The 26,037-nt window shown below is 41.6% G+C and overlaps 2 protein-coding genes across 3 annotated transcripts; one reads left to right on the plus strand and one right to left on the minus strand.

Annotated features, from left to right (window-relative positions):
- Positions 1-3,803: 3,803 nt before the first annotated feature.
- Positions 3,804-13,096, minus strand: wfs1a (Wolfram syndrome 1a (wolframin); the record flags this gene model as incomplete). The annotated part of the gene is made up of 12 exons (XM_080028749.1): positions 12,960-13,096; positions 11,321-11,909; positions 9,272-9,351; positions 8,075-8,219; positions 7,824-7,991; positions 7,478-7,555; positions 7,087-7,226; positions 6,854-6,991; positions 6,438-6,683; positions 5,961-6,239; positions 5,086-5,249; positions 3,804-4,950 (listed from the first exon to the last, which is right to left on the minus strand). Exons 2-12 carry the CDS (start codon positions 11,901-11,903, stop codon positions 3,804-3,806), a joined length of 3,168 nt encoding a protein of 1,055 aa, XP_079884875.1. The 5' UTR covers positions 11,904-11,909; positions 12,960-13,096.
- Positions 13,097-15,266: 2,170 nt separating this feature from the next.
- On the plus strand, positions 15,267-25,683 carry crmp1 (collapsin response mediator protein 1; the record flags this gene model as incomplete). Of its 2 annotated transcripts, none has more annotated exons than XM_080030214.1 (14): positions 15,267-15,617; positions 17,290-17,378; positions 17,648-17,832; positions 17,963-18,127; positions 18,705-18,766; positions 18,879-18,959; positions 19,932-20,000; positions 20,145-20,265; positions 20,410-20,566; positions 22,096-22,237; positions 22,337-22,507; positions 24,127-24,306; positions 25,082-25,250; positions 25,592-25,683. In XM_080030214.1, the coding sequence occupies 14 exons, from the start codon at positions 15,267-15,269 to the stop codon at positions 25,681-25,683; spliced, it is 2,034 nt and encodes a 677-aa protein (XP_079886340.1). The 2 variants fall into 2 exon arrangements, with proteins under 2 accessions (XP_079886340.1, XP_079886341.1); XM_080030215.1 differs by lacking the exon at positions 15,267-15,617 and adding an exon at positions 16,382-16,429.
- Positions 25,684-26,037: the final 354 nt, after the last annotated feature.

Consider the following 26,037-nt stretch of genomic DNA (forward strand, 5'->3'; position numbering starts at 1 on the left):
TGAGGGGAACTGATGTCTCCAGGACCCATCAGGACATGTTTTGGTCCCACTGCTCCCACTTTCTGGACATGTTTGTGTGACTGTTCCACTATAGGGGCAGTAAACGAGGTGCGGGGACACCTCTCTGTCTGCAATTGCTAAATGCTGTTGACCACACAATGTTACACTCCTCACTGATGTTCTCTGGTACTTTTTTGACACAAAATTGAGGATCTGTGTTGGGTAGCAACAGAGAAGGAATGATGTTACTGAACAAAGTTCTTGATATGATTTGATTGCGGATTCCCAATAACTTTGCCAGAAAGTGCATCTAAATTTATAGCATTAATTCACCAATGTGAACAATTAGGATTGGTGTTACTTTACAGCTCTTGACATCAACATCCTGAACCATTTTTTCCAGCTGCTGGGTGACAGCAGCTGAAGCTCTCCTTTAGAGCAGTGCTCTTGGAGATTGCACGTATAAATGACCCATAATCTTTGCCCTATTCACTTTGCAATAACAGCACTAAGAAAAACACAGTGCAGCTGTATTCCTGCTTTAATATATGAGCTCTTCTTCTTATCTACAAGTATACACTCGTTTGACTGTCAGCTGTAGATATTCTGTTTTCTTTTTCTTCCTTTTTTTTACGTCACTCACTACACATTTTGGTTCCAGAGATCTTAAAGGGAAAAAAGAGAAAAGAAAGGTTGCGTTATTGCACTATTCCAGGTGTCGATCTAGGGGATTTTTCTTAAGCATTGCTAGCTGTAGAGATGGAGGGGTGAGCTGTGCACACTCCAACACTTAAGCCTACTGTTTTTTTGTTGTTAGGTCAGTATTGTTTTTTGTCATTTGTATCCTGACGTCTGAAGTCTTCATACATGGTGAACTACTAAATTCAAGAGTACGTTCATTTTTAGCTGTCCCGCATAGGCTGATTTGTGATTAAACTTAACATGGACTAAAGTGTGAGACTAATTTTAAAAAGAGTGCATTCTAACAAATATCTTACAATCAAGAAAAGGATAAAAATCTAAGCACATTTATCTTAAATGAAGCCACTAATTCATCTTATGAAAAGTTAGATGAGAACGTTTGTGTCCAGCATATTTGAAGGATCAGCAGTTATCATCAGTCCTGTAGCTCATTATGTACATTGCTGAAATGTTTTTTAACATAAAAACCATAATGTTGTGCAAATGTATCATATCACACGTTCTAAATGCCATTACAGTATATACTGTATTTCACAGTGCCACTGGCTACTTTGGAGTGCAACACTGAAAGCCTAGGATATATAGCATCAGGTGATAGCTGTGTCGGACTTAATTGTACGACTTGGTTTAGATTTGATTGTTTACAGTGAAGTGCTTTGTTTTTAAGTGACCTTGGCTCCGGGTCTGGATGTACTATACAAGGTGGAGTAATGGAATCAGTGCAAAGAGGAGGAAAGTATCAAGTCCCTTTGCACTTTTATACATCTGACAAGTACTCTGTTTGATGGATCAACAACTGTTTCACTGTGTAAACCTTAAAAAAAGAGGAACATTGTTAATATACATGTTCCACTTGTCTGCTCTCTCCTCACTGTTCACCTCCTTTGGTTTCGAAATCACTTTTCTTAGACATTTATGTTACTGCATGTGGGCTAGGGGTTCCCTTATGGGAACAAGTGTACAACACAGCATATTAAACAAGGATGAAGACTTACTAGAACATCTTTAACATTGTGACTGGCCGCCTAAAGCATTATATGAGTTCCAGGGCTCAGTCCTCCAATGATGAGCTGTAGTTGAGAGCAGGTCAGTCAGGTCAATCGCATCATAACCACCACCACATACCACCAGGGAGAGGATTTGTGTTCAGGAGCACTGCAGCAGCAGCATGTTGCCATTATTCAATGCTACTAGCGTGTATATCTATCATACTTTAAAAAAGAATGACAAATCTAACATAGAAAAAACATAACTAAAATGAGGTGAATGAAAGGAATGTGCATTAATAAAATAATGTGAAATCTCTCAAAAAATGTGTTGAATCATGAATGTCTTTGTGTCTAAGTGTAATCTCCAAATTACATTTTTCAAAATACTTTCAGAGTAAGCATCTGAATAAAACCATCAAAATGAGTTTTGTTTAAAAGATAAGCCTTTTAATAGTCATTGCACACTCCCACCAAATCAATCACTAAAAAACTAAGGCACTCTTTCACAGTGTACTGGCTCGACAACATCAATGATTGTCATTCACAGGTAAGAATAAGTTACAGATTGTGTTCATATATGGCTTTTCATGCACTGCAAGTGTTAAATGCTGATTATCTTTTCAGCACTTATAATGCAGTTTAACAATATGTGGTTTTCCCGTGAAAACCATGTGTCTACAAAACAAACAAAACACACGTTCTATCTTTTTTTACTGTAATTTTTTGATATTGGGATCAAACATTCAGCTTTTTGAGCTGTTTATTTCACTCAAAAAGTAGGATAATTTCCAAAACCCATCAAGAAACATGTAATTATTCAGTTTCTGGAAAAATAATTGAATACTAATAAATAAATAACTTACTGAAAATCAGATACACTGTTTAACTAAATAATGACAGTTAAAAACGTTGACATTTATTCTGTAATGATAAATGTGACTTGAATTCTATACTGTGAACAAAAACAAATAATTTAAAATATTTTGCCACTATTGACATTATGGAATGAACACTGTCCAATGTTGTGTTGCCTACAGTCACAGATACCACTTTTTTCATTTTATGCTTGTTTCCCAGAGGAACACTCAAAGTAGACTGTAAAGACTAATGAAGTTTATATTAAACAGAATAAAAACATTCAATCACAACCGATTGGTTAAAGTGAATTGCTGCACAGGTGCTTTGGCCATAAATAGTAAGACTCATTCATCATTGGTTATGACATCTTTAGTGTGGGCAGTGTGTAATACAAACCATGAAACTGAGACAACAGCTGCAAGGGTTACTAATTTAGGGCTTGCAATGTACAGCCTCACTGCTTACAGAAAAAATGGATCAGTGTTTGACGTTGGTTTTGCAAATGCAATTTCATGAGCATTGAAGGTTAAGGCACAATGAGCATTATTAAAAACATGATTAAGACCACAATGTTTTAAGACCACATGGCATCAAACTATTTGCAAACAGAGCCAGAACATTTACATTCAGCCTAATCTGTTGTACACCTATAAATAAATGGGTAGATGTACAAAAAGAAAATGCACTAATCTATTCAATACACACACAATGCAGTACATGCAAACATATCCCCCACACGCAAAAAATTCCTTTATACAAAAGTAGCAGCAACATTGCTTTATCAAAGATACATTTCTATCAGATATTTTTTAATTTTAACCAATGTACAGTATTTCTAGGCATTCAGAGGTGAAGTGAAGCGTACGTCAGCTTCTCTGCATATAATCTGAAACCATCCAATTAGAGGCTTTTTTGTCCAGTTCATTAGAATATTACTGCAAATATAAAATATTACTTTTTGAAAGCATGACCTGGACACAGAAAACGAATATCTTTTGACACTTGCAAACAGTACAATGACTCTCAAGCCAAAGTTGGTATCTGACCAATCTTGAACTGCTGCAGAGGTACATGAACTAAGACTAAGTCTCGTTTTTGTAAACTCATGCATGATCCATGTTAGATCAATATGTAAACAATACCTTTAGTTACATCGGTAACATCACATCACAAGAGAAAAGACAGCATGGCTTTCCTGAAGAGATTCAAGTGAGTCATTATTGCTCCAACTCCACCATCTTGCTGTCTTTCTTCTCAGACAGAGATTTTTGCTGACAGGAAGGGAGAGAAGAAGAAATCAAATGCAAACTTCAGGCATCTCATTGTGGTGCGTCTCCAGTCTCTCTCCATCTTCACCTGCCTGCCTCCAGTCAGCAGTGAAGGAGCACAGTCAAGACAGTTGATAGCCATCAACTCAAAGGCCGGAGCTCTGGCTCCTAGACGGCCGTCCAGCTTGGTGCTGAACTCCACCATATTACCAGGATTCAGGTTGAGCAGAACTTGTTTGAACTCATGGCTGGCTATCAGGATGATATCCCTGGCTGGGTCCTCCACACTTCCTTCCCTGATCATCCCTACTGTCACCTCAAAGAGGTGGCTGTCATATCGCATGATATGGCAGGTTTGTTTTGCAAGAGCCTTGATATGACACAATTCTTCTTCTTCTTGCATTTGGAACAGTGAAGTGGTAGCCGATGCAGAACTGGCTGTAGCATTCTTTGGTTCACACTTTGGATACTTCTGTCCATACAGACAGCGTAGCCAGCTTCCCATGAACGCTGGCAACATGTTGATGACTGACTGCGCCCCATTCTCTGTGTCCGCCACACGGACAAGCTTGAAACGTCCAGTCCAGGTCACTCTGTGTCCATGCAGGTGGCTACAGAAGAGCTGTGTCTGGGCCATGCCTTTAGTTTCCCAGGCAGGGGGCCCACACACATGGCTGTACTGGTTCCAAGACAGGGATGAATTGTATACCTTCTGTCCCTCTGCATGGTACACATAGATAGAGAAAAACAGGACCACCATGGAGATATAGAGTAAGATGAGTTTGACTGGGCCACGGTCAGTCAGTGATCGGAATACATCCAGAATGGACATGCTGAACCGTGTCCACAGACGCAGGGTGACAGGGATTGCACAAACTACTAGGGTCACAATCATCTTAGTCAGTTCCTGCTCAAGGAACCACTTGAAGACCTGAATGAAGAGCATGGCAGCAAGGCCGAAGGCCAGAACAGGCAGGGCAAACAGGAAGAGAAAGTAGGCCACACAGGTGCGGATTAGACCCACAGCAGAGGAACTTGTGAGGAGCACCACTGAGAACTCCCACCACATGAAGCACACAAGGTATGGAACCAGGAAGCAGTAAGTCCCCCTAAAACCACGCATCCTGGCCATGCTGAAGATATAAATGGAGGGAAAGAATAGGAGAGAGAATTAATCATTCTCGAGGGCAACAATTTATTCAAAATATATGCCCATTATTAGAAATGTTGGATTTATCCGATCCAATAGGCCAAATGCTGCTGCTCACCTGAAGAAGAGATAGAACAGGTAGACATACAGCAGGCAAGGGAGACTGAGCTTCAGCACCACAGACTCCCCTAGTGGCAGTGTGGTGAAGGTGCGCCCCAGGAAACGAAGCACGTTCATCTTCTCTGGCAGTAACTGGGTCAGGCCACACAGAGATGATGTTACCTGGATTAAAAAAAGGACATAGATAAACTTTGAGTAGTGCTATATTTTCATATTAAAATCATTAAAATTAACAATCAAACGAGTCGGGTGTTACAATTCTATGCCAGTGTTGTGTGCCCCTAGCCTGGAAATCCTGACCCTGATATCTTGAACGATAGAGGGTCTGGCGACGATCAATAGTAATTTCCAACTCTAGGGGCGGCTCCTACTCGTGCATTTCAAATGCCACTGCACGCAGTTGGATAGCACTACAACCAATCAGAGCGATGCACAAGTGACGTAAGCCCCGTTCGTTTAGCGAACAGCTGTTAAACTGTTCAATTAAACGTTTGCCGTTGTCGGTCGGCAAAACAGAACATTCCACTTACTTGCTAGTGAAAGCTATGAGTCCCGTCTTCCAATTCGTTAAGGGTCGAGGCCAAAGCAGTCTCAAACTCACACAACATATCCGCAGCCATCTTTGATGTTTACTATCACAGCTTCGACGTCGCATGCACGTCACTGTCGTCATCCGGTTACGTCCTCCCCAGAGCACCATATAAAGGGCTCTGGCGCGCCCATATTAGATAGAACCAATTGAAACGTTATACCAGATTTCTGGTAGTCTTGATAAGCTTCAACGGAGCGTCTCCAGACCAACACGCGCAGCAAATTTAATTTGCCAGCGCCTAGTGGCAGGTCTGGGAATGCCAGGCTAGTGTGCCCCCTCACCTCTATGACCATTGCTTGCCGTGCATACGTTTCAGCCGTGGGGCTGAGGCTGTTGTAGCTGACAGCAGTGAAGAAGATGGCCACAGTGGAGAGCTCAGAACAGGGGATCCAGCCCTTGTCAGCTACAGGAAAGGAGAAAATTATGAAAAAAACAGACACGATAAAATGGAGGTAAGGTTCTAGGTTATTCCAGCCGAAGTTGGTCTCTGCCTGCTCCACATCCAGGCCAGGTTCGAAACGTGTCAGCAGAGATGTCAGGGCTCGGAAGTTTTCCCAAGACTGTGAAAATAAAAGGGAAAGAAAGAGGTTAAAGTATTAGTAGAAGTTAAGTATTTGTAGGTAAACTAAAGGAAGATATTGCTGAGAGTTAACTAAGAAAACTACATCTTCACTTGACGGAGCTGACAAACATGCAGCAACTACGTTATGCTTTGAAGAGCAAGAAATATGAATAAAACAGAATTGACAACTATTCACCTTGTTGCTCTGGAAAACACGCAGTGTGCATATGATCATGGAGATGAAGGAGAGGTAGAAAACAAGCAGAGGGATGAGGAAGGCAAACAAGTCAACTGTCAGGTTGCTGATGATGAAGAAGAAAATGAGTGCGTTGACGTGCTGCGTGGGGATGACTGTGCTCAACCACTGGACACCAGCCCGCGACGCCCAGTCAACCAGGTTTTCTTTCATCTCAATGATGGAACGCAGCGGGTACTGCAGAATCTGAAGTGAAGAGGGACGGACATAAAGAAAGAGTGGAGAAATGAACATGCAAAAACCAGGATTGAAATTGAAGAATTGAATACAGCAGTACATTTAGTTCATTTGACAGATATTTATGTAGGATATTTAAAATGTAGAATTAATCCTCATAATGGATATAATTAAGCTACCATTAGGCGTGACTTTATGTCCATGGCTTTTTGCATGGCACCATGCTGCTTAGATTGCAGCATCATCCGGCTCCGGCCTATACTCCAAGAAGTTCTATTGGTCTTTCTGTCTCCTGATGGAACAAGCTCAGCCTTGTGCTTTAAAACAAAATCACATGCACACCAATGAGTCTGAATGGTAATAATTAAGAATTGTGACAATTTATATTTTTATTTATTGGCGTTGATTTTACCTCCCTACCACTGTCATGAGGTGCAGGGCTTTCAGTCTTGGCTGTGACCTGGCTACCATTTTGGGGAGCAGAGGGGACAATACCTTGGGCATATCTTTGAGTCATCTCAACAAAGTCATCCAGGTCCACTAGCTGTGTAGCTGAGATGAGACAGACACGCAAGAGGACACATGATTATTATCTGTTTCTTTCTCTCTCTCTCTCTTTTTTTTTCTTTCTCTTTCTCTTTCTCTTTCTCTTTCTCTTTCTCTTTCTCTTTCTCTTTCTCTTTCTCTTTCTCTTTCTCTCTCTCTCTCTCTCTCTCTCTCTCTCTCTCTCTCTCTCTCTCTCTCTCTCTCTCTCTCTCTCTCTCTCTCTCTCTCTCTCTCTCTCTCTCTGTCAGGATACTTACACTCATTGCTGACCATGCTCGCCAATACTTTATGGGTCTGGCCTGAGGTTGGGCCTGGAATCCTGTTTGCAGTGCCACCTATTGGCGAGGATTGACCACAACATCAGTTAGTTACAAACATATCCCTGCAGATCTGTATGTACTGTGATATTCTTCACCATGACAGCTGCAACTACCTAAATTACAAATGGAAATATATGATATACATATCAGCAATGGGACCCATCATACAAAAACATGCTAGATCATTTTGGGCCATCTGTTGTAAATCAGGCAGGTTTTTTGTCACAAAAAATTTTTTTTATATGGTGTTGCAGGTGTCTGTGACTGCGTGCGTTCATCCTACCTGGATTGACCTGGCCGACATTTTCCAGCATCTCAGCCATAGCCACCTTCTTCTTCTTGTCTGGGTTTAGTTTCCAGTACATCATCATGGCTGCTTTACGCACTGCCAGCTCAAACTTACTCTCTGAAGACAACTTGCGCACGTCTGCCTCATTCTCTGGAGTGATTCCTGGTAGAGGATGACCAACAAAGAACAGTTAAGGAACAACACACAAACATGCACATGTGTGTAGTGAATCGTGCAACATTAACCTTTATTCTGGATCCAACAGCGCTGCAGTGCCCTTGCTGCACCCTTTCTGCCCTGTTTAGCGGCTTGAATCAGCCAATTAACAGCGAGACGATTATTTGTCTCCATGTCCTTCTCTCCAGCAAGAATCAGGAAGTGCTGACCTAGCTGAAACACATAAGAGAGGTAGAAGAGGGGAGATTAATTCTGTTTGTGTGGCCTTTGTCTTACTACTTAGTATCATAAAATTCATTTAGATAATTTCTCTATATTTTATTAGCTTATTAATACCTTAACAGTGTAAAGCATAAATATATTTAATACATTATATTGATTAATAATTCCTACTGTATGATATGCTGTTATAATCTATATATGTTTACCTCCATAATAAAATCTATCTTATGTTTATACCTCCAACCCAATGGAAATACTGTGTGTTTGTGGTGTCACAGGTATTTCCAGAAACAGTCCTCATCAGTTAAATATTCCTCAAGGAAAAGTGGTTTTGTAGAGAGTATTTCTTTGGTGGAAAGTATAGTTATATTTAAAACAGTTCACAGTGAAGTTTATGGATGACAGCCCTGTCCCTGCTGCCATCAGGGTTTCTTACCAGGGGTAGCAGAGGCCCCAATGGCATATCAAGTGACTGTTTTCTAATCTTAACCGTAACATCTTACCTCATAGTTATAATCAAATGCATCTATGTGTAGGGCGATGAGGTGTGCTTTGATTTGAGAAGGCGCTGAATTTTTATGTTCCTGTTCGTTTCCTCCCTGCAAATGGATCCAACCACTGTCCACTTAGAAGCACCTGCTGTGGTTATTTAGGGTCACCTTTGCATGGATATATGACATATTGCCACTGGGAGCTCAAGCCATGTAACCAGCCTCTTAGGAATTTACCCTTTCAGAGCTAGAGGGTCTGGGCTCATCTTCCACCTATTCTGCCAACACCTCCATTTACATTTGTACTTTCTGGTAGAGAATAAGGGGTAGAGAGGAATGTGAATATTTGAGTATCATTTGTAGAAAAATGCAGTGCAGTGCTGCAATACACAGTTCCAAATTATTTTTATGGTGACAATATCTTGTATAATTTTGAAAGCCTGGGTTCATCTTCCAAGCGGTCAAAAATAGACACTCACAACCAGACTGGAGGCTACCAGCAGGACTGACCACAATGTCAAGGGCCAGTCTGTGTGCATGTCTTTCACTCACCCGGGTCTGAGCTCTGGCATCCCCGTCTTTGGCTTTCTCCTCCATCTGCTCCACGGTCAAATCTTCCTCTGGTGTTTCATCTGAAGGAGACGAGAGGAGATGCCTTACATGTACACTGTGGGGGAAATTTTAATACCCTTGAGAAAATAACAAATACATCATTCATCATAAAACAAGTCAATTACATGACACATTGTCATTATATACACACAGCCATCAATTAAAAAAACACTCTCAAGAAGGAGTAATGTGACTCAGTGCTTTGATTTGATTTTTACAAATCAAAGCCATCTTGTAACATGAGAGTATCCAGAAGTCAAAGGTGGACTACATTTAAGAGTGTGTGCATTTTAAACATATCTGTGTGTCTGTCTATACCAGATATCCTGTGACAACACCACAGAGCTCAGTCAACCCCATGCGCTTATATCACACTGATACTTGTCGAATCGCATCAAGTTTCATCACTGTTACTGTCTTCCAATCTCCTTCAAGCAAAGGAGTTCAGCGTCTTTGCCTGTGGCCCTATTTTAAATGCCACCGTCTTTTATTTAAAGCAGATCTCTGACTGACGCAAGACGTTTTTGGATTCTCTCATGGCAGCTCTGAAATATAATGAAAGTAAAATACAACAGTGCTTCAATTAATATCAGTTGCTTTAAATAATCTATCGAAAATTACCATATGGGTATAACAGTAATTGTAAAAATGTAAATAAGGGGTAATAAATTGTTGACAAATTGTAAAAAATGTATTACTATGTAGCAACATAGGGGCTAGACATGGCAGTGCTTTGAGTTGTATGCTGACTTCAGCATGCTAACCTGCTCACAGATCTTGCAGGGGTGCATGATCTGGTCCACAGGGGTGGTAGGATGGCCACCCTAGAGGAAAGGTGGCCGACCCCCGGCACCGGACAGGAGGGTGTTAGTTGTAAAACTAGTAGTGGCTGGTACTATGTCTACAGTGCCCACCATCTCTACCATTGTGTCCTTGAGCAAGACACTTAACCCCAAAATTGCACCAGGGGTGCTGTACTTCGTCTGACCGTGTGCTCTGACCCCTTCCGAAGTGTGGTAACTTGAGAGGGGATATGCGAAAAGACAAATTTCAATTTAACCATTGACTAATTAAGTAACTTAACTTCACTTAACTTAAATGATTACCATGTTCACCACCTTAGTTTGGCATGTTAGCAAGCTAACTCCTCAACACAGAGTACAGAGAGGGATTGGAATATGATGAAGTTTTGCACGTATCAATAATAAAACAAAGTATTGAAAAAATAAATTAATCGACTGGATGATGATGCTAAATGAAAAGTTGGGTTTACAACGAGACAACAATCATAACAATTCATCCTGAGGGGGCCATGCTGTACCAAAATCCAAAGGAATTTTTAACAAAACCATGAATGTGAACCTCGTGGTTGCACTATGGTAAGGAATCAGAGTCTGGGTACCATTTTTTCACACAGAGTTTAATGGCAATCCAATCAACTGCTGTCTATATATTTCAGTTTGAGTCAAAGTGGTGACTGACTGACCATCAGAATGACGTATCTAACCCTGGGGCCTCACCGCTAGTATGACGAAAATTGTTTACCATGGTATGTGTTGTATGCCTGTCAAAAGGAAAGGTTAAGTAACTGCAAAACTATTTCCTAGCTTGTTCACACCTCTTAAAGCATGGTAATTCATGCGCAGGACTTTCTCTCCTTTTCTGTGGAATTTCTTCACACACAAAGCAGCAACTGAGCAATATTAATATCTACAAGCAGGAAAAATTTAAAAATTAAAATCAAAGTGAACCATGGATAATGCAGTGAAAACCTTATTTTACTTTCCTCTAAATATTTCATTTATGCAACCCAAGGTGCTTGACAAAACAGGAGACAAAATAGACAACATAGTTAAAATAATTCCACATAACAGCCAAGAGCACAGTTAGCACCTCAACCAGTCAGCAATAGATACGTGGTCTGTGACTTCACTTCTTGAAACCAAGAAGACTTTTGTAATTTAATCCCAAACTCAAGCACATTCTTACCATCCTCTTCATCGTCTGCATCCTCCTCAGCTCTCCTAAGTCTTTCCTGAATTATCACTCGCTTGGCTATGGAGGCAAAAGTGCGTTTCATTGGGGTGGTTGAGGAAGTTGCAGGATTCATAGGTGAATCTGTCGGAGTGTTAACGGCTGATCCATTTTGCGTCAAGGAGGCACTTGTGAGCTTGGAAAATGATGGAATTGTGGGTATTTGAGGAGTAGGAGAAGACACAAGTGGTGTTTTGTTTGGAGCAGGAGAGGGGGGCTTAGTGGACACCGTTTTAGATGGAGGATTAGAAGACACAGCAGGGGATAAGGTCTTTGACCCCTTTAAAGAAGGAGGGGAATCCATCGGTTTAGAGACCATCTGAGTGGATGGCTGAGAGGAAGAAGATACTTTGCTGGGTTCTGTCGAGGTTTCTGATGAGGATGGAGACTTTGCGAGGTTAGAGGGAACGGAAGAGGGGTCACTGGAGATGAGGGGCTGAGGAATCTGTATGGGAGCAGGAGGAGAGGGCCCATCCGGCACAGGGCTTGGCCCCTGAGCATTGACATCAGTTGGGGTTGATGCCAAATCCTTCTCCATTATTACCTGGAATGAAAACTGGTCGTAAGTAATTTATCCTGAAATTAGAGATGGTCATACACTGCAGCAAATTAATCAAGGTGATTTCTTTTATTGATTCATCGGTGAGGACACAGCTTGGCGGTGGACCTCGGGGGCAGGACCCTTTCTGAAAAATGTCCACATTTCCTTTAGGAGGAGAGATTGTCAGAGAGAGTCAACTTTGTGAAAGAAAAGATAGGATAATATTTGATAGAACATCCATTAAATGCCAAATGAAAAAAAGGTTATAAAGGGGGGGGGGGGGGGGGGGAGCTAATGAAAGAGCCCTTAGGTCAGCCATTCTGTTGACCTAATTTCAGTGGTGGAATGTTACAGTACACTAAGGCACTGCACCTAAGTACAGTTTTGAGGTACTTTTATTTCCATATACTTTATAGTTTTACTCCACTACTTTTCCTAGAGAAATGTTGTACTTTTTACTCAACTAAATGTGTCTGTAGTTACTTTCCAGGTCATGATTTTACAAGTAAAATATGATCAGTTTATACAATAAGATACATTCTTATAAATTAAACTAGAGTGTGGTAGTTAAAAGTAGCTTTATAAAAATGCAGTCAACATGAATGGATCAATAAAAACATTCTAATATACCATCTATTTAACGAGTGAGGCAATTGTTCCATGATATGCTATCCTACCTCCGATATTTAAAGCAAATTCTGAGGGTAATACTTTTGTATTTCTACTTGAATAAAATTTTTGAAAGTAGAACATTTACTTGTTATGGGTCATTTTCATACTGTGGTATTGCCACTTGAATAAATATCTCAATATTCCTCCCAACACTGCCTTATAATTTCAAATGCAGTTTTGGACATATTGAGGGATAATGATAAATAAGGGTTTACATTGGAATTTTAGCTTTGCACCTGACCCGAACAGCCTGCATGAGTTCCCTTCGTCCTGCACACACGGGCACTGGGCGTGCAAGTAGCCTACACGGGAACTCTGAACTTTATGTACATTCTCAACACTTAAGACAACACTTAATGAAACTAAATAAAGAGCACTTACTTGGTTGGATTTCTTCAGGTTTAAAAGTAAAGTGTCCTTCAGAGTTTAAAAGTTGTGCCTGAAGTCCATGCCTAACTCTGCGCCCTCTCACAGCTCTGTGAAACCAGAGACACACACACAGAATGTGGTCAAACACTCGTGTCTGCTATTTAACAACGCCACAACTTTACAGTACAGCCTGTCCCTCTTTAAATAGACTTGGCCCTGATAGGGGGAAATGAACGCCCATCAAATTACCAACTTAACTTATTGGTTGTAAGCATGTTGGTGTATCATAACCCTTAGGACCATTGCTATGCTGAACGATTTGTTTCGTTTCTCAAAACTTTTTCTTCATTCAGTGACCCGTGTCTCTTTAGTTTTCAACAAAAATCTAACTTTAAAAAGAAAAATCAAAGTGAACTAAAAAGCTTTTAAATAGTTGTGAATTGATGTCAATTAAGTCTGAAAGCGCAGTTATTTCAACTGAATGGTCTCACCTTTTGATCAGATTATGAGGTTCCAGGTCAAAAGCCTTTTCTTAATCGAATCTGACTCTCTCCCATATGCCACCAGTTGCCAACAACACTGACCTAAGCAGGACACATCATGAATTCTGCTGTTTGCTAGACACGTATGTGTTTATGCAGTTAGTTCATGCTAAACGGGCCCCCCACTTCTTTTTATTTTCTTTAAAAAAAAATATATTTTCTTAAATCTTTACTTTTTTATTTTTTTATAAATATTTCTTGTGCATGCTGCCCGCAAAAATGAAACAGATTGTAGAATCCAGTTGGTTCGTAGACGGTTTGTGAGATGATGGGCCACTGGGTGCAGACTCTTAAAGGGCCCCCCCACTCCTATCCAGTCAGGTACACTGACTTTTCCGCACAGATACAATTAATGGTAAAACATATAAAGGAAGTCAGTGTTCCCACAGAATTTAGGAATACAGTGGGAGGGACCCTGGTCCTTGTTGGGGGGTCCGGGGGCATCCCCCCCAGAAGAAAAATTGTGCCTTTTGAATTAAAATGCATCAATCTGGTGCACTTTGAGGGGAAAATTAAGTGGCTATATCAAATCCTGAGATGCAGAGGGAACATTATTTTTCTGATTTTTCTTAATCAGGCAGCACTCTTTACTCTGCAACTGTAAAAACTGTACAGTAGGTTGGTCTGCAGACCCATGTTCTATGATGGAGAGACTCATTTCAACAGATAAAGGGTGGATAGCTACTTTTTATGAACAGTATAGAATTTACACATAGAAATCTTATTCCTGTATGTGTGTGGGGGCCCTAAAGGCTCATCATGAAGCCCCTTATACAGAGCTACTAATGCTGTTTTCTTATGCTTTTGTATTTCTCCCCTATAGTTGAGGGGCCCATGATGATTTCTTTCCTTATATTTAGGCTTATTCCTTTTTGGACCATGTTATTGACATGAGTGACTGAGCTCTTTGACAATGCGACATGAAAAGTTACTATGAGGAAGGAACAGCAATGTGCATTGTAAAACATTCCAATAGACTGTGTGCTGTGTTCTTACTGTGTTGTTTGGTGCATTATTCCTTTGGGAGCTGTTCACCTGTGCGAGTGCTGAAAAGACAGCTCCCATACTCTCTCTCTCTTTCTCTCTCTCTTTCTCTCTCTCTCTCTCTCTCTCTCTCTCTCTCTCTCTCTCTCTCTCTCTCTCTCTCTCTCTCTCTCTCTCTCTCTCTCTCTCTGTCCCCCTTTCAGTATCCCCACGGGCATAAGAATGACACAATGTCTGTGTTGCCTTAAGATTTCAACGTTCACTGTCATGTCGGCTCATGGGCACACAGGTCAGTGCATGGCGCAGTGGAGATAAAGCACCTGCTGCAGTCTGGAAACATGCATGCCGACTAGACTTATTCAAGGCAACTGGCTTGCAACGGCACAGTGGTGCACTGACCATGAAACAATATGTATCCCTCCCTCCAGATGTGGGTTAAACCATGACACACTGGTTTAATCCGCGGATTATCTAACCTCCTCACGCAATCCCACAAATGAAAAGGAACGAGAGTGACTTGTAGCCATTTTTATTTGTGCATATGTTTAAATGCGTGTTAACTAGGCTTTCCTATAAAAACTGGAGCAATGCATCATTCCACTTGTTAATTTACGTGTGTGTAGCGGCAACATTTTTAGGTAACCCGGAGAAAGCTGCTTTTCACAGTTCACAGCATCAGTGCGCGCCAGAGAGGCGGGGCAGTCTGTGACCCGGTTAGACGTAAAACAAGAGAGGCTCCTGTCTCCATCGTTTCAGATTAGGGGGACATCTCCGAGTGATAGTGGAAGCCACAATGTCTGACTGCAGAAGACAGTGGAACCGGGAAGATGAGCTACCAGTTTACCTGGCGGGACCGATCCCCACCGGCCCCAACCAGAGGAAAAGCTACGGGATGTTCAGCTCCGTGGAGGGGGCGTTTGATAGCAAGACCATAGACTTTGATAACTACGCCGTGGGGAGGAAAGGCAGCCGCACCCCGAGAAGCGGGAGCCGGGAGAGGATCTTGGACACCGGTGAGCCCATGGGCAAGAGCCGCAGCGAAGCCCGGCAGGGGTCACTGACAAACTCGCCCATGGAGACAGACGACGGACGCCCCAATGTTGAGGTCAGACATCCATCGGTGAAGGAAAGCCCAAATGGGAAGGTAAATCCGACGAGCATTTCTTCTCTGTCTGGATTTATGGTTGACATTCTGATGGCTGTCATGTAGGCCTATGAACTGGTTTCCAGTGTCATTGAATGTGATAAGAAAAACACACTAGTGAACTGCTGGCCTATTTAGAGAAATAACAATGACTCCTTCGAACGTCTGCAATCATAAATACCGTAGTTTGAATCCCTCGTTTTGGTAGAACTGTCGCCTTATTCATTTCATCCCCCCTAGGAGTTGTAGCCTAATTCTGAGACAAATTCCTCAGTCTGCATAAATGATGAACTTGTGTGCTGCAATGCAGTTTGGCCATTTTGGTTTACATCTACGCAGCTCTGAACACATTCTCCAAAAAGATGCACAAGCACGACGATATAGCGACTCGGTAATCTGTGGTGCTGAATTGGACAGCGAATCCCTCGCTGTATTGTTGTTGTGCTCTCACGAGAGCTGTTGATGTGTGTGCGCGTGTAAACGGTGTGATGAACACCGTCTCACTCGGTGCCTGCAGTGAATGCCACCTTTCAGAAGCTCGCTTTCCGCACGCACGCACGCACACACTTACGGGATCGTCACCTGTCTCTCACGATGCGCACTCCACGCATCCTGACGCAGCCGTACGGCGGCGGATTCATCGCTCTCTCTTTCACACACGGAAACAATAACAAACTCACTTCGGGGTAAACAAAGGGGCGCAGAGCGCAGGGCGCCAACCCGCTTCTGAGTTGACTGCCCGGGGGCAGAGTGAAGGAGAAAGCATGTCTGGGACCAGTTTCCAGGGGAAGAACGGCTTCCCCCATCTGACGGTAAGGGACCCGGCCTGGCAAGCAGCGTTGGCCGGAGAAGCACAGCGATTGGAATGCAAATCCCTACTGCCAATGCCGGCAAAGTGGGGATTAAATTCTTAGCGAGGCGGCAAAGAGCAGAAGGCCCCTCTAATGTTTCTCCTATGCGAAACAGAAAACCCAAGACAGAGAAGTACCGATTCTCAATGTCTGCGTGTCAAATCGAGCGCGTATTCTTGCTCAGGATTGGAAACAATTGTGTAATCTCGCTGCCTGTCAAAGGGATTATTTCGGTTGACGTGACTGTCAAATCAGGAGTCGCTCAGAATACAATTGCGTTCGTGAAAAAACACAAAGGTGTGGTTGGTATAGGCTATTATTTTTCATCGGAAATCCAAAGGCATCAAATAATTAAAAATACTTGGCATTATGCTGCATGTAATGGTGGAGACAGGAAATAATTCGAAGATGCTGTTCAGCAGACCAGAGCTGTCATCTGAACGAATGATAACTGGTTACTATAGAGACATACTGTAACATCTTCCCATTGCTGTTGCCAGGCGCCATACAAAGTATTAGAGGATTTGGCCAATATCTGAGAAAAACGTGTTTTACACAGTGCTTCTACTGTAAATAGTAATTTTTTTATTGGACTTGTGATTTCATCCCACATCAATTATTGCAAATATGAGAGGCCTCACCCATGCCTAGACTTTCCGGGTATGCCAGAGATTGCATAATGTGCAATAAATCAAAATGTCAAGATTGAGTTCAACCCATCCATCTTTCCTTCCCTTTCTCTCTCTCTCTCTCTCTCTCTCTCTCTCTCTCTCTCTCTCTCTCTCTCTCTCTCTCTCTCTCTCTGTACTTCTCCCCTGCAGAGTGAAAAGCTGTTGATCAAAGGAGGGCGGGTGGTCAACGATGACCAGTCTGTTTATGCAGATGTCTATATCGAGGATGGGCTCATCAAGTGCGTATATAAGGAGCTAATTATGTCACAGTTTTGTGGAATCATGGAAATGTATAGACTTAAAGAATGTCAATGTTTTTGTGATAATGATTTCACATCCTTATTCCCTTTGACCCTTTCCATCTCTTCACCCTTCACATCCCCTTTTCACCCACACACCCATGTATTTTCCTGGGGTATTCATATTTTCCTGTTGTCTCATGCACTCCTCTGTTCCCTGCTTTCATCCACCCCCTTTGTCTCTCTACCTGTGTCTGTTCTTGGGACAGGCAGGTGGGGGAGGATCTGCTCGTGCCTGGGGGCGTCAAGGTGATCGAGGCTAATGGCCTCATGGTGATACCAGGCGGGATAGATGTAAACACCTGTCTGATGAAATCTTACTGGGGCACAGAGCCCGTAGATGATTTCCTGCTGGGCACCAAGGCTGCACTTGCCGGGGGTACCACCATGATCAGTGAGTGTGGAGGCCCAGACGCAGCAGCACATACATAGACACACAACATACTTTAACCAATGTCATTCGTGTGTTGAAAAATGTTGATCATCTTTCCACCTTAACCATTAAACCCCTAATGACCTTTTAGTTGACCATGTGACCCCCCAGCCCGGGGACAGTCTGCTGGAGGCGTTTGAGCACTGGCAGGAGGCTGCAGATAGGAAGGCGTGTTGCGATTACTCCCTGCACGTGGACATCCCCCAGTGGAATGAGACTGTGAAAGACGAGCTGGAACTGCTGGTGCACGACAAAGGTACTTCTAGTTTCAAAATATGGTTGTCCGGGAAAGCTGTGGTCATTGCTGTAATGCTTTGTTTCGGTTCCAATTTTCATCCCCCATATTGGACTCATTTCAGAAGAACAACAAGGACAGATTTAGAAACAATTTGGCCCAGGCAGCGTTGAATCCTCTTACAGTGAAGGCACAGTGGAAATCCATTATTCTCATTACGGTGCTGTCATGGTGGCAGAGTATAAAGTTTGCTTGTAATCTTTCTTAAGTAAAAAATCACTAGTCTTTTGGGGATGATGCTACAAAATAATGCAGTAAATGAGACAAAAGCTGCGGCTTGTGAGACCAATTTATTTCAAGAATAAAGTGGAGAGTTGTAATTCTTGGCTCAGATGCTAAACATAAACAAGCTCTGCACACTTTTTAAGTCAGACAAGGGATGGTTAAATTTCTGTACTTTGCAACTTTAAATTGGCCATTCATCTTGACTTTATTTATTGCAACTTTTCCATTTGATATGTTACTTAGGCTACACTGACATAATTTGTCTGTGTAATGCTTGCCGCTGCCCTTCATTACCTTCTTGTCATGTTGCCAGGTGTCAACTCCTTCCAAGTGTACATGGCCTATAAGGATGTGTACCAGATGTCAGACTCTGAAGTATGTTTTATAATCACTAATCACAAATTTCATCCATGTAAATGTGTGGCTTTGGCCTTTTTCCCTTCCACTACTAATCCCTTATTTGTTTTTGGACTTAACCCTCTCTCAGCTGTATGAGGCTTTCTCCTTCCTGAAGCAGCTTGGAGCTGTGGTGTTAGTCCATGCTGAAAATGGAGACCTGATTGCTCAGGTATGTGTTACATAACATACTTTATTTTGTTTCATTTGCAGGCAACTGGCTGCCCATACCTCGTGCAAAACCATCAAATACTGTCAGTAGCTTTACTCAGCTGATCAGTTTACTGTGGTGAAATAACGAACAATGTATCATGGCAGAACATAAATCATGGCCAATCTTTTACCTTTATAGTCCCCCTGCAAACGCCACTGCATTTGACTGATAGTCTAGTTATATAAAACCCCAGCTCTTAGAAAGAGAGAGGGAGAGGGAGAGAGAGAGGGAGAGGAAGAGGGAGAGGGAGAGGGAGAGGGAGAGGGAGAGGGAGAGGGAGAGGGAGAGGGAGAGGGAGAGGGAGAGGGAGAGGGAGAAGGCGGGAGGACTAATACTGCAGTTACTGCTGGCTATGACAGGTTTATCATAGGCCACCTTTGCAGTTATTACACTAATGATGTTATGTAATGTTCTGATAATGCTGACAGACATGATCAGAAGCGTTAGTCGTAGTCATGGAGGCAATGGTCCTAATTAAGGGGACAATTATGGCAAATAACATGATGTGTGTGAAGGTAAATGACAGTTATGAATAATAATGGGAGTGCTTAATGAAATACTTGTTAACCTTACTGTAATGGCAATAGAGAAATGGGTGGTGAAATACCTCGACAAGTGCCAACCACCCTGAGTGCAAAAGATAAAACCTTAAAACAGAAGGGAGATGGAGGTGGTTCTCATTGGGCATTGTCAGAAGCACAGCAACTGCTGCCGACAAAAGCTTCCCACGGTGCTTTTGCATCCTGAGATTACAAAGAACACTTTATTTTCAAGCATGACAGACCATGAAATTTCCATTTCACAGCTGTGAGATGCCAGAAAAGGCACAACAATTAGTCTTGTGGCGTAAACATGATCGACATGTGCTGTATGTAATGCTGACAGTTATTGTTGTGGCTATGACGTTACATATTTTCATTTGTGTTTAAGGAACAAAGAAAAATACTCGGAATGGGAATCACCGGACCTGAAGGCCATCCTCTGAGTCGTCCTGAAGAGGTGATGTGATATTTTTTTATACTGTAGTTCATCCATCCATCCATCCATCCATCCATCCATCCATCCATCCATCCATCCATCCATCCATCCATCCATCCATCCATCCATAGGTTTAAACGTTTTCTTCACATATTTTTATAACAGCTTGAGGCTGAGGCGGTGTTCCGTGCCATCACTCTTGGTAACCGTGTGAACTGCCCTGTCTACATCACCAAGGTGATGAGCAAGAGTGCAGCTGATACTATCACCCAGGCCCGTAGGAAAGGTCAGCCTCTCCATTTCTTTTTCCCTTACTGGTTCTCCATCAGTTTATGTGTTGGATTCAATTTTTTTTACATGAATCTTAAGGTGTTTATGAATTGGTTATTTTCAAATCCTGACCTTCAATATCCAATATCTGCCCTTCTAGGTTCTATAGTTTTTGGGGAACCAATTACAGCCAGCCTGGCCACTGACGGTTCTCACTATTGGAGCAAGAACTGGGCCAAAGCGGCTGCTTACGTGACCTCCCCACCTTTGAGTCCTGACCCCACAACCCCGGACCACCTGCACACACTGCTGGCTAAGTAAGTGTTAAACCTTTTCAGCAATGGAAGCACATGATGTATCTAAGTAAACACACTAACATCTCTTTTCAATGAAAGGCCCTGGTGTTTTACAGGATGTGTTGAGAATGCTCTCTATAGTATATTTCATGAACACTAGGAAATATAAACACTTTTCTAATGAATGTAGAGGAAGGTTAGACAAAGTGTTTGAATAAGAAATAACCTCTGCAGGAAGTGAAATGAAAATACATCAAAGGAGACACAAGGATCTAACTCTCACTGTTTGCCCTTAGATAGTCATGTTCATTTGTATTCATGCTACAGAAAAACTGATAGCGCAACACACAATGTCAGACCAGCTTTAGTGAAATAGATAACAGAGAGAAGGTGAACTTGTGAAGAAAAGATGGGCAGAACAAAGTCCAGAGAGACTTCATGATGGTATTTTGAGTATATAGTCAATTTCAAGCCACTTTAATTGTACATCTGTATACAGATAGACAATCTTTCATTGTCCCCTTGTGAACAATTACATCTAAAGTCTAATGTCTAAAAGTCTAAGTATAATAGTATATGTGTACTATTATTAATGTATAACGTTCAAATACAAGTTATAATTCATGAGAATAATAGAGAGGGGAAAAGTGCCTCAGATCAAACACACCTCACTTCTAAGTTTAAACTTCTCACACACGGAACATACTGCTGTACACTTTTCACTGTCCCCGATTCCATAAATAGCACAGGAAGGATGATCCTTCATCATCGGTTGCCTTGGCTACAAACTGCCTTCCTCCCACTCCTCCTCTTCCTCCACCTCCCCACTCTGCCTCCACCCTTCATCTGCAACTCCAGCTTCTCAGGGTGTGGCAGTGCTGTGATAGTGCTGTTGTATTTAGGCTTTGGCTGAAACGACAGGGTGTATGTTTAGGTTATATTTTCAGGGACAAGAACAAAAGAACAACACTATTCATCACGTTTAGTGCCACCATTTATATCCATAATAAGCACTCCTATTGCATTGGGACAATGATCCCACAGCTTCAGTATCCTTAAGTCATCAATATAATTAACTAATTATTTTATTTTATTTTATTTTAAGAGTATAGTCATAGCTCTTTGTCACTCAAATTCTGCCTCTTACATATTTGAGGATAAGAAATATATGTTAATGACCTTCTGATACAGAGTGTATCTTTTTGATGCCATCTAGTCAATGTTGTAGGGTCTGCTATTGCAGTTGTGTTGCAACATTCTGACTGGTTCAGCTGTTTAGTTGTTCTGCCCCAGGCCACTTCATGACTTGTACTTCACCTCACTAACTCAATGGGGACACCTAGTGGCTAATAGTAGAAATGTCTCTCTTTGTGATTACTATGATTGCTTCACTGTAAGTATTGTATTAAAACTGGGATTTGTAGCCAGATTTTGTTTAGTCGATTGAACTGCCCATATTTTAAATTGCAGGGAACAATATGCTATATGATTGGTCAATAACCGCAGGGTTAATGGTATCCAAATGATATCATATAACTTTCTTGATACAGTGGGGACCTACAGGTTGTGGGAAGCGCTCACTGCACGTACAGCACTTCCCAGAAAGCCATCGGTAAAGAAGATTTCACCCTGATCCCTGAGGGAACCAATGGAGTGGAGGAGAGGATGGGTTTCGTTTGGGACAAGGCTGTGGTGAGTAACAAGGACATGTGTGTGTGTGTGTGTGTTTTTTGTTGCAGATATTAGTGTGAGTTTTCAGACACACTTGACTTTCCCTGCTCTGTCTCTTAGGCCATGGGGAAGATGGATGAGAACCAATTTGTGGCTGTCACTTCCACCAACGCTGCTAAAATCTTCAACTTGTACCCGCGCAAAGGCCGGATAGCGGTGGGCTCTGACGCTGACATTGTCATCTGGGACCCTGACAGCACCAAAACCATCACTGCCAAACTCCAGCAATCGGTGAGCAAAAAAAAAACAATAAGAAAAGACAAGAAAAAGTAGGGGAGATGGAAAGGAAAGAATGAAAATGGAGGACGGAATGATCTTTAATAAGAACAAAGGGACAAACCAGCTCATTAGGTGCATGTTCCGACTGTATGTAAACTAAACTGATGTTGACATGCTAAGCACACAAAGGGCAAATAACAAAAGAAAGGCTGCAAGAAAGAGGGTTCCACATGGTATATGGTAGTGAGGGAAAAAGGAAAAATAAAAATAAAAGGAAATTTAAGTTTTAAGTTGAATATACTATTCAGTCATTATTATGGGCTGTATGATGCCATATTGCATAGTTGTGCTAGTTGATAAATTATACAACATAAAATAACAATACAAACTGGTTATTAAGGTCACACTGTATGTATGTGTGAACTGGCAAGCCAGCATGGGATTTATTGTGAACGTTTCAGGTCATCTTATTCCCCTTACACACTGTATATTCTAGCCATGCAGATTTTTTTTTCTCAACTCCGCTGCCCTAAAAAATGTAAAAAGGTGAACGAAATGTTTTTTTATTTGCCCACAGCATTAACACATTTGGTTAACACTTTACAATAAGGTTTACATTAATTCACTGTAAGTAAATGATTAGTTAATGCTATTAATGGTTATTTATTGCATAGCTAATGCTTATTAGGCATTAAAAAACTGTTAATGCTTATTTGTTATGCTTAATTAATGCTTGGTTAATACTTAGATAATGCTTTTTAAACATTAACAAAGCATTTATTAACAGTACGTTAATGCTTAGTTAATGCCTAGTAAGCATTAACTAAACATAAAGTAACAATTAATTAGTGTACCCTTATTGTAAAGTGTTTATAATTTATATATTTATAATGACATTGAAATGTCTTCATAAAAAGTTGCTTCAGTGGGAGCTTATCACAGTGAGGACTGGGGTTTAAACGCGACACAGTTGTTTTAATCCTCTGATCCCCTAGAGAAAATTTCAATTTATGCCCTTTGTACTGAGAAACCTCAGAGATGAATATTTCAAAAGCCAGACAAATAAGACCAAAGCTATCCCCATTACCAGATGCCCCAAGAGTTTTTTTTAAAAACGTTTTGCAATTTAGATGAACCCAGCCTTTAGGTTTCAATAGAAAATGCATGCATTTGAACTCATCATTTGGCCTCGGAGGTTTACATTTGCATTTGAGCAATATGAAACAATACAATGGAGATAGCCGACAGTAGTTAATATATTCATTCTGCTCTTCCACTCTTAAATACCCTAATCCAGACTGGTGCTGTTTTAAGGTTATAATCCCCCTTCACCCATCACTTTGCTGCCATGTCTCCACCCATCCCCCTGTATCCACGCCGTCACTCTTCCTACAGTATATGCCTCCAAGCCTCTCACTTATTCATCCCCCATCTTCTCGAATGCTGCATTTTACCGCATTTATTAAGCCTTCTGATACAATGCTTGCTGAAATAGCACAGCGGGGCAGAGACAGTGCAGGGTTTCACTGTTCTAAATGCTGGGGGGAAATGAAAACGATACCCCTTGTTCATCTGCTAAAATCCCATTTCCCGCATGTTTTGTCTGACATGTCTTATCCCTCTGCACACAGGCTTCTGAATACAACATCTTTGAGGGTCTGGAGTGCCGTGGGGGTCCAGCACTGGTGTTGAGTCAAGGTCGGGTTGTTTATGAGGAAGGCAATCTGCAGGTTCAGCAGGGAACCGGACGATTTATTCCCCGCAAGCACTTCCCAGACCACGCTTACCAGCGCGTGAAGTTCAGGAACCAGGTAAAGCACACAGCCCATTATAAAAAAAACATTGCCACAGCAGTATTAAAAATGTGACATTTAAAATGTATTCATAAAAGCAAACTGACAACCTTCACTTGCCATGCTATACTTTGTGTTGTGTATTGTTGGGTTGGAAAACGGAGGCAGAATGTAGCTTCACATTTGGTCAATGCACCAAAGTTAAACAGTATACACAAACTTACTGGTTTACTGTTCTAAAATGACCATACTTTTGATTCTACAAAATATATTTCACAGCTGTTGGTATATTTACATTCTGTCGTCACTTCTACAATGACTGATAGCAACTTAACATTTGCCAATTTGTCATGTTTTATGGTGACACTTTATTTATTTTTTGTTTTATTTTACCTTTATTTAACCAGGCAGGTCATTGATAAAGAAATTCTTATTTACAAAGATGGCCTGGCAAAAGAAAAAAAGCCTTTTGAGGGGAGGGGGCTGGAAAAAAGGTAAAATTAAATGTTAAAAGGACAAACAGCACACACCCACGGAACCGAGTATGAGACAAACAGCGGTAAACAAACTCACATTATCAGCACAGTTAATATGGCAGCAGTTTACAACATTTTCAATCCCTGTCTGCTTGCAAACAGTCACAGAAAAAAACAAAAAGTTAAACGGACAGTGGCACACATCCAAACATGCATACCATTCACAGCAGGGACTTGTGGATCAGGCCATTTTGTTTCTGAAGAATCACTCATTTTCTTTGGCTCTGTGTTTGTGTTTCTGTGTGTTTTCTATTCAGGACAACGGCAAGCAGGGCGTCACTCGTGGGATGTATGATGGCCCTGTGTATGATTACGTTCCTCCCACCCCTAAATATATCACTCCTTCTCCGTCGGCCAAAACTTCTCCCACCTCTCACCAGCCACAACCGATACGCAATCTTCACCAGTCGAACTTCAGCCTATCAGGTAGTCCAGTCATTCCTTTGATGCTTTTTAATGTGTGAAATGGAAGAAAAAAATGTCCAAATGACTATGGCTGCGTTCCAAATCACATACTCTTTTTTTCTATTGGTCACAATAAGGTTACATTAATTAACTGTTAGTTACTGCTTAGTTAAGGCGTACCAAGCATTTACTAAGCATTACCTAACTGTTAATACATGCTTAGTAAATGCTTGATAAACATAAACTAAGCATCACCTTTTTTCTACCATACTAAATAGCAGAAAGTATGGGTATTGGAACGCAGGGTATGAGGTTCTGAATGAAACAGATTTTAATCTTAACTGTCGACATACATTTCCCAGGGGCACAGTTTGATGACAACATCCCTCGTCGGTCTGGCCACCGTATTGTAGCACCCCCAGGTGGCCGCTCCAACATCTCCAACCTCGGTTGAACACCTGACTGCACACAAAAAGTTGTGGGGTTTCTCCTCTTGATTGTATGTGAGTGTATATGTACGAAGAGATGGTATGAATGAATACCTTTGTATTTTTTGGTACAATGGTAACATGCTCTTTTAAGACCATTATTATCATTTTTTTTATCCCTTTGCCTTGAGCCCGTGGTCACAGAAGAAAACATATTTATACTTCCAAAAAACATAGTGTGATTTGCAATCAATCAAGACATTAGAACATGTGAAAAACTCACAGACAGATGCATGGTCATGCACACACAAGCACACTCACAGATCCAGTGTTGGACCCCCCTCCAAGCACTCAAATGTGACCAAAGTGTTATGTCATAG

The sequence above is a fragment of the Ammodytes marinus genome (assembly GCF_949987685.1).
Source record: "Ammodytes marinus genome assembly, chromosome: 6".
Classification (NCBI taxonomy): domain Eukaryota; kingdom Metazoa; phylum Chordata; class Actinopteri; order Uranoscopiformes; family Ammodytidae; genus Ammodytes; species Ammodytes marinus.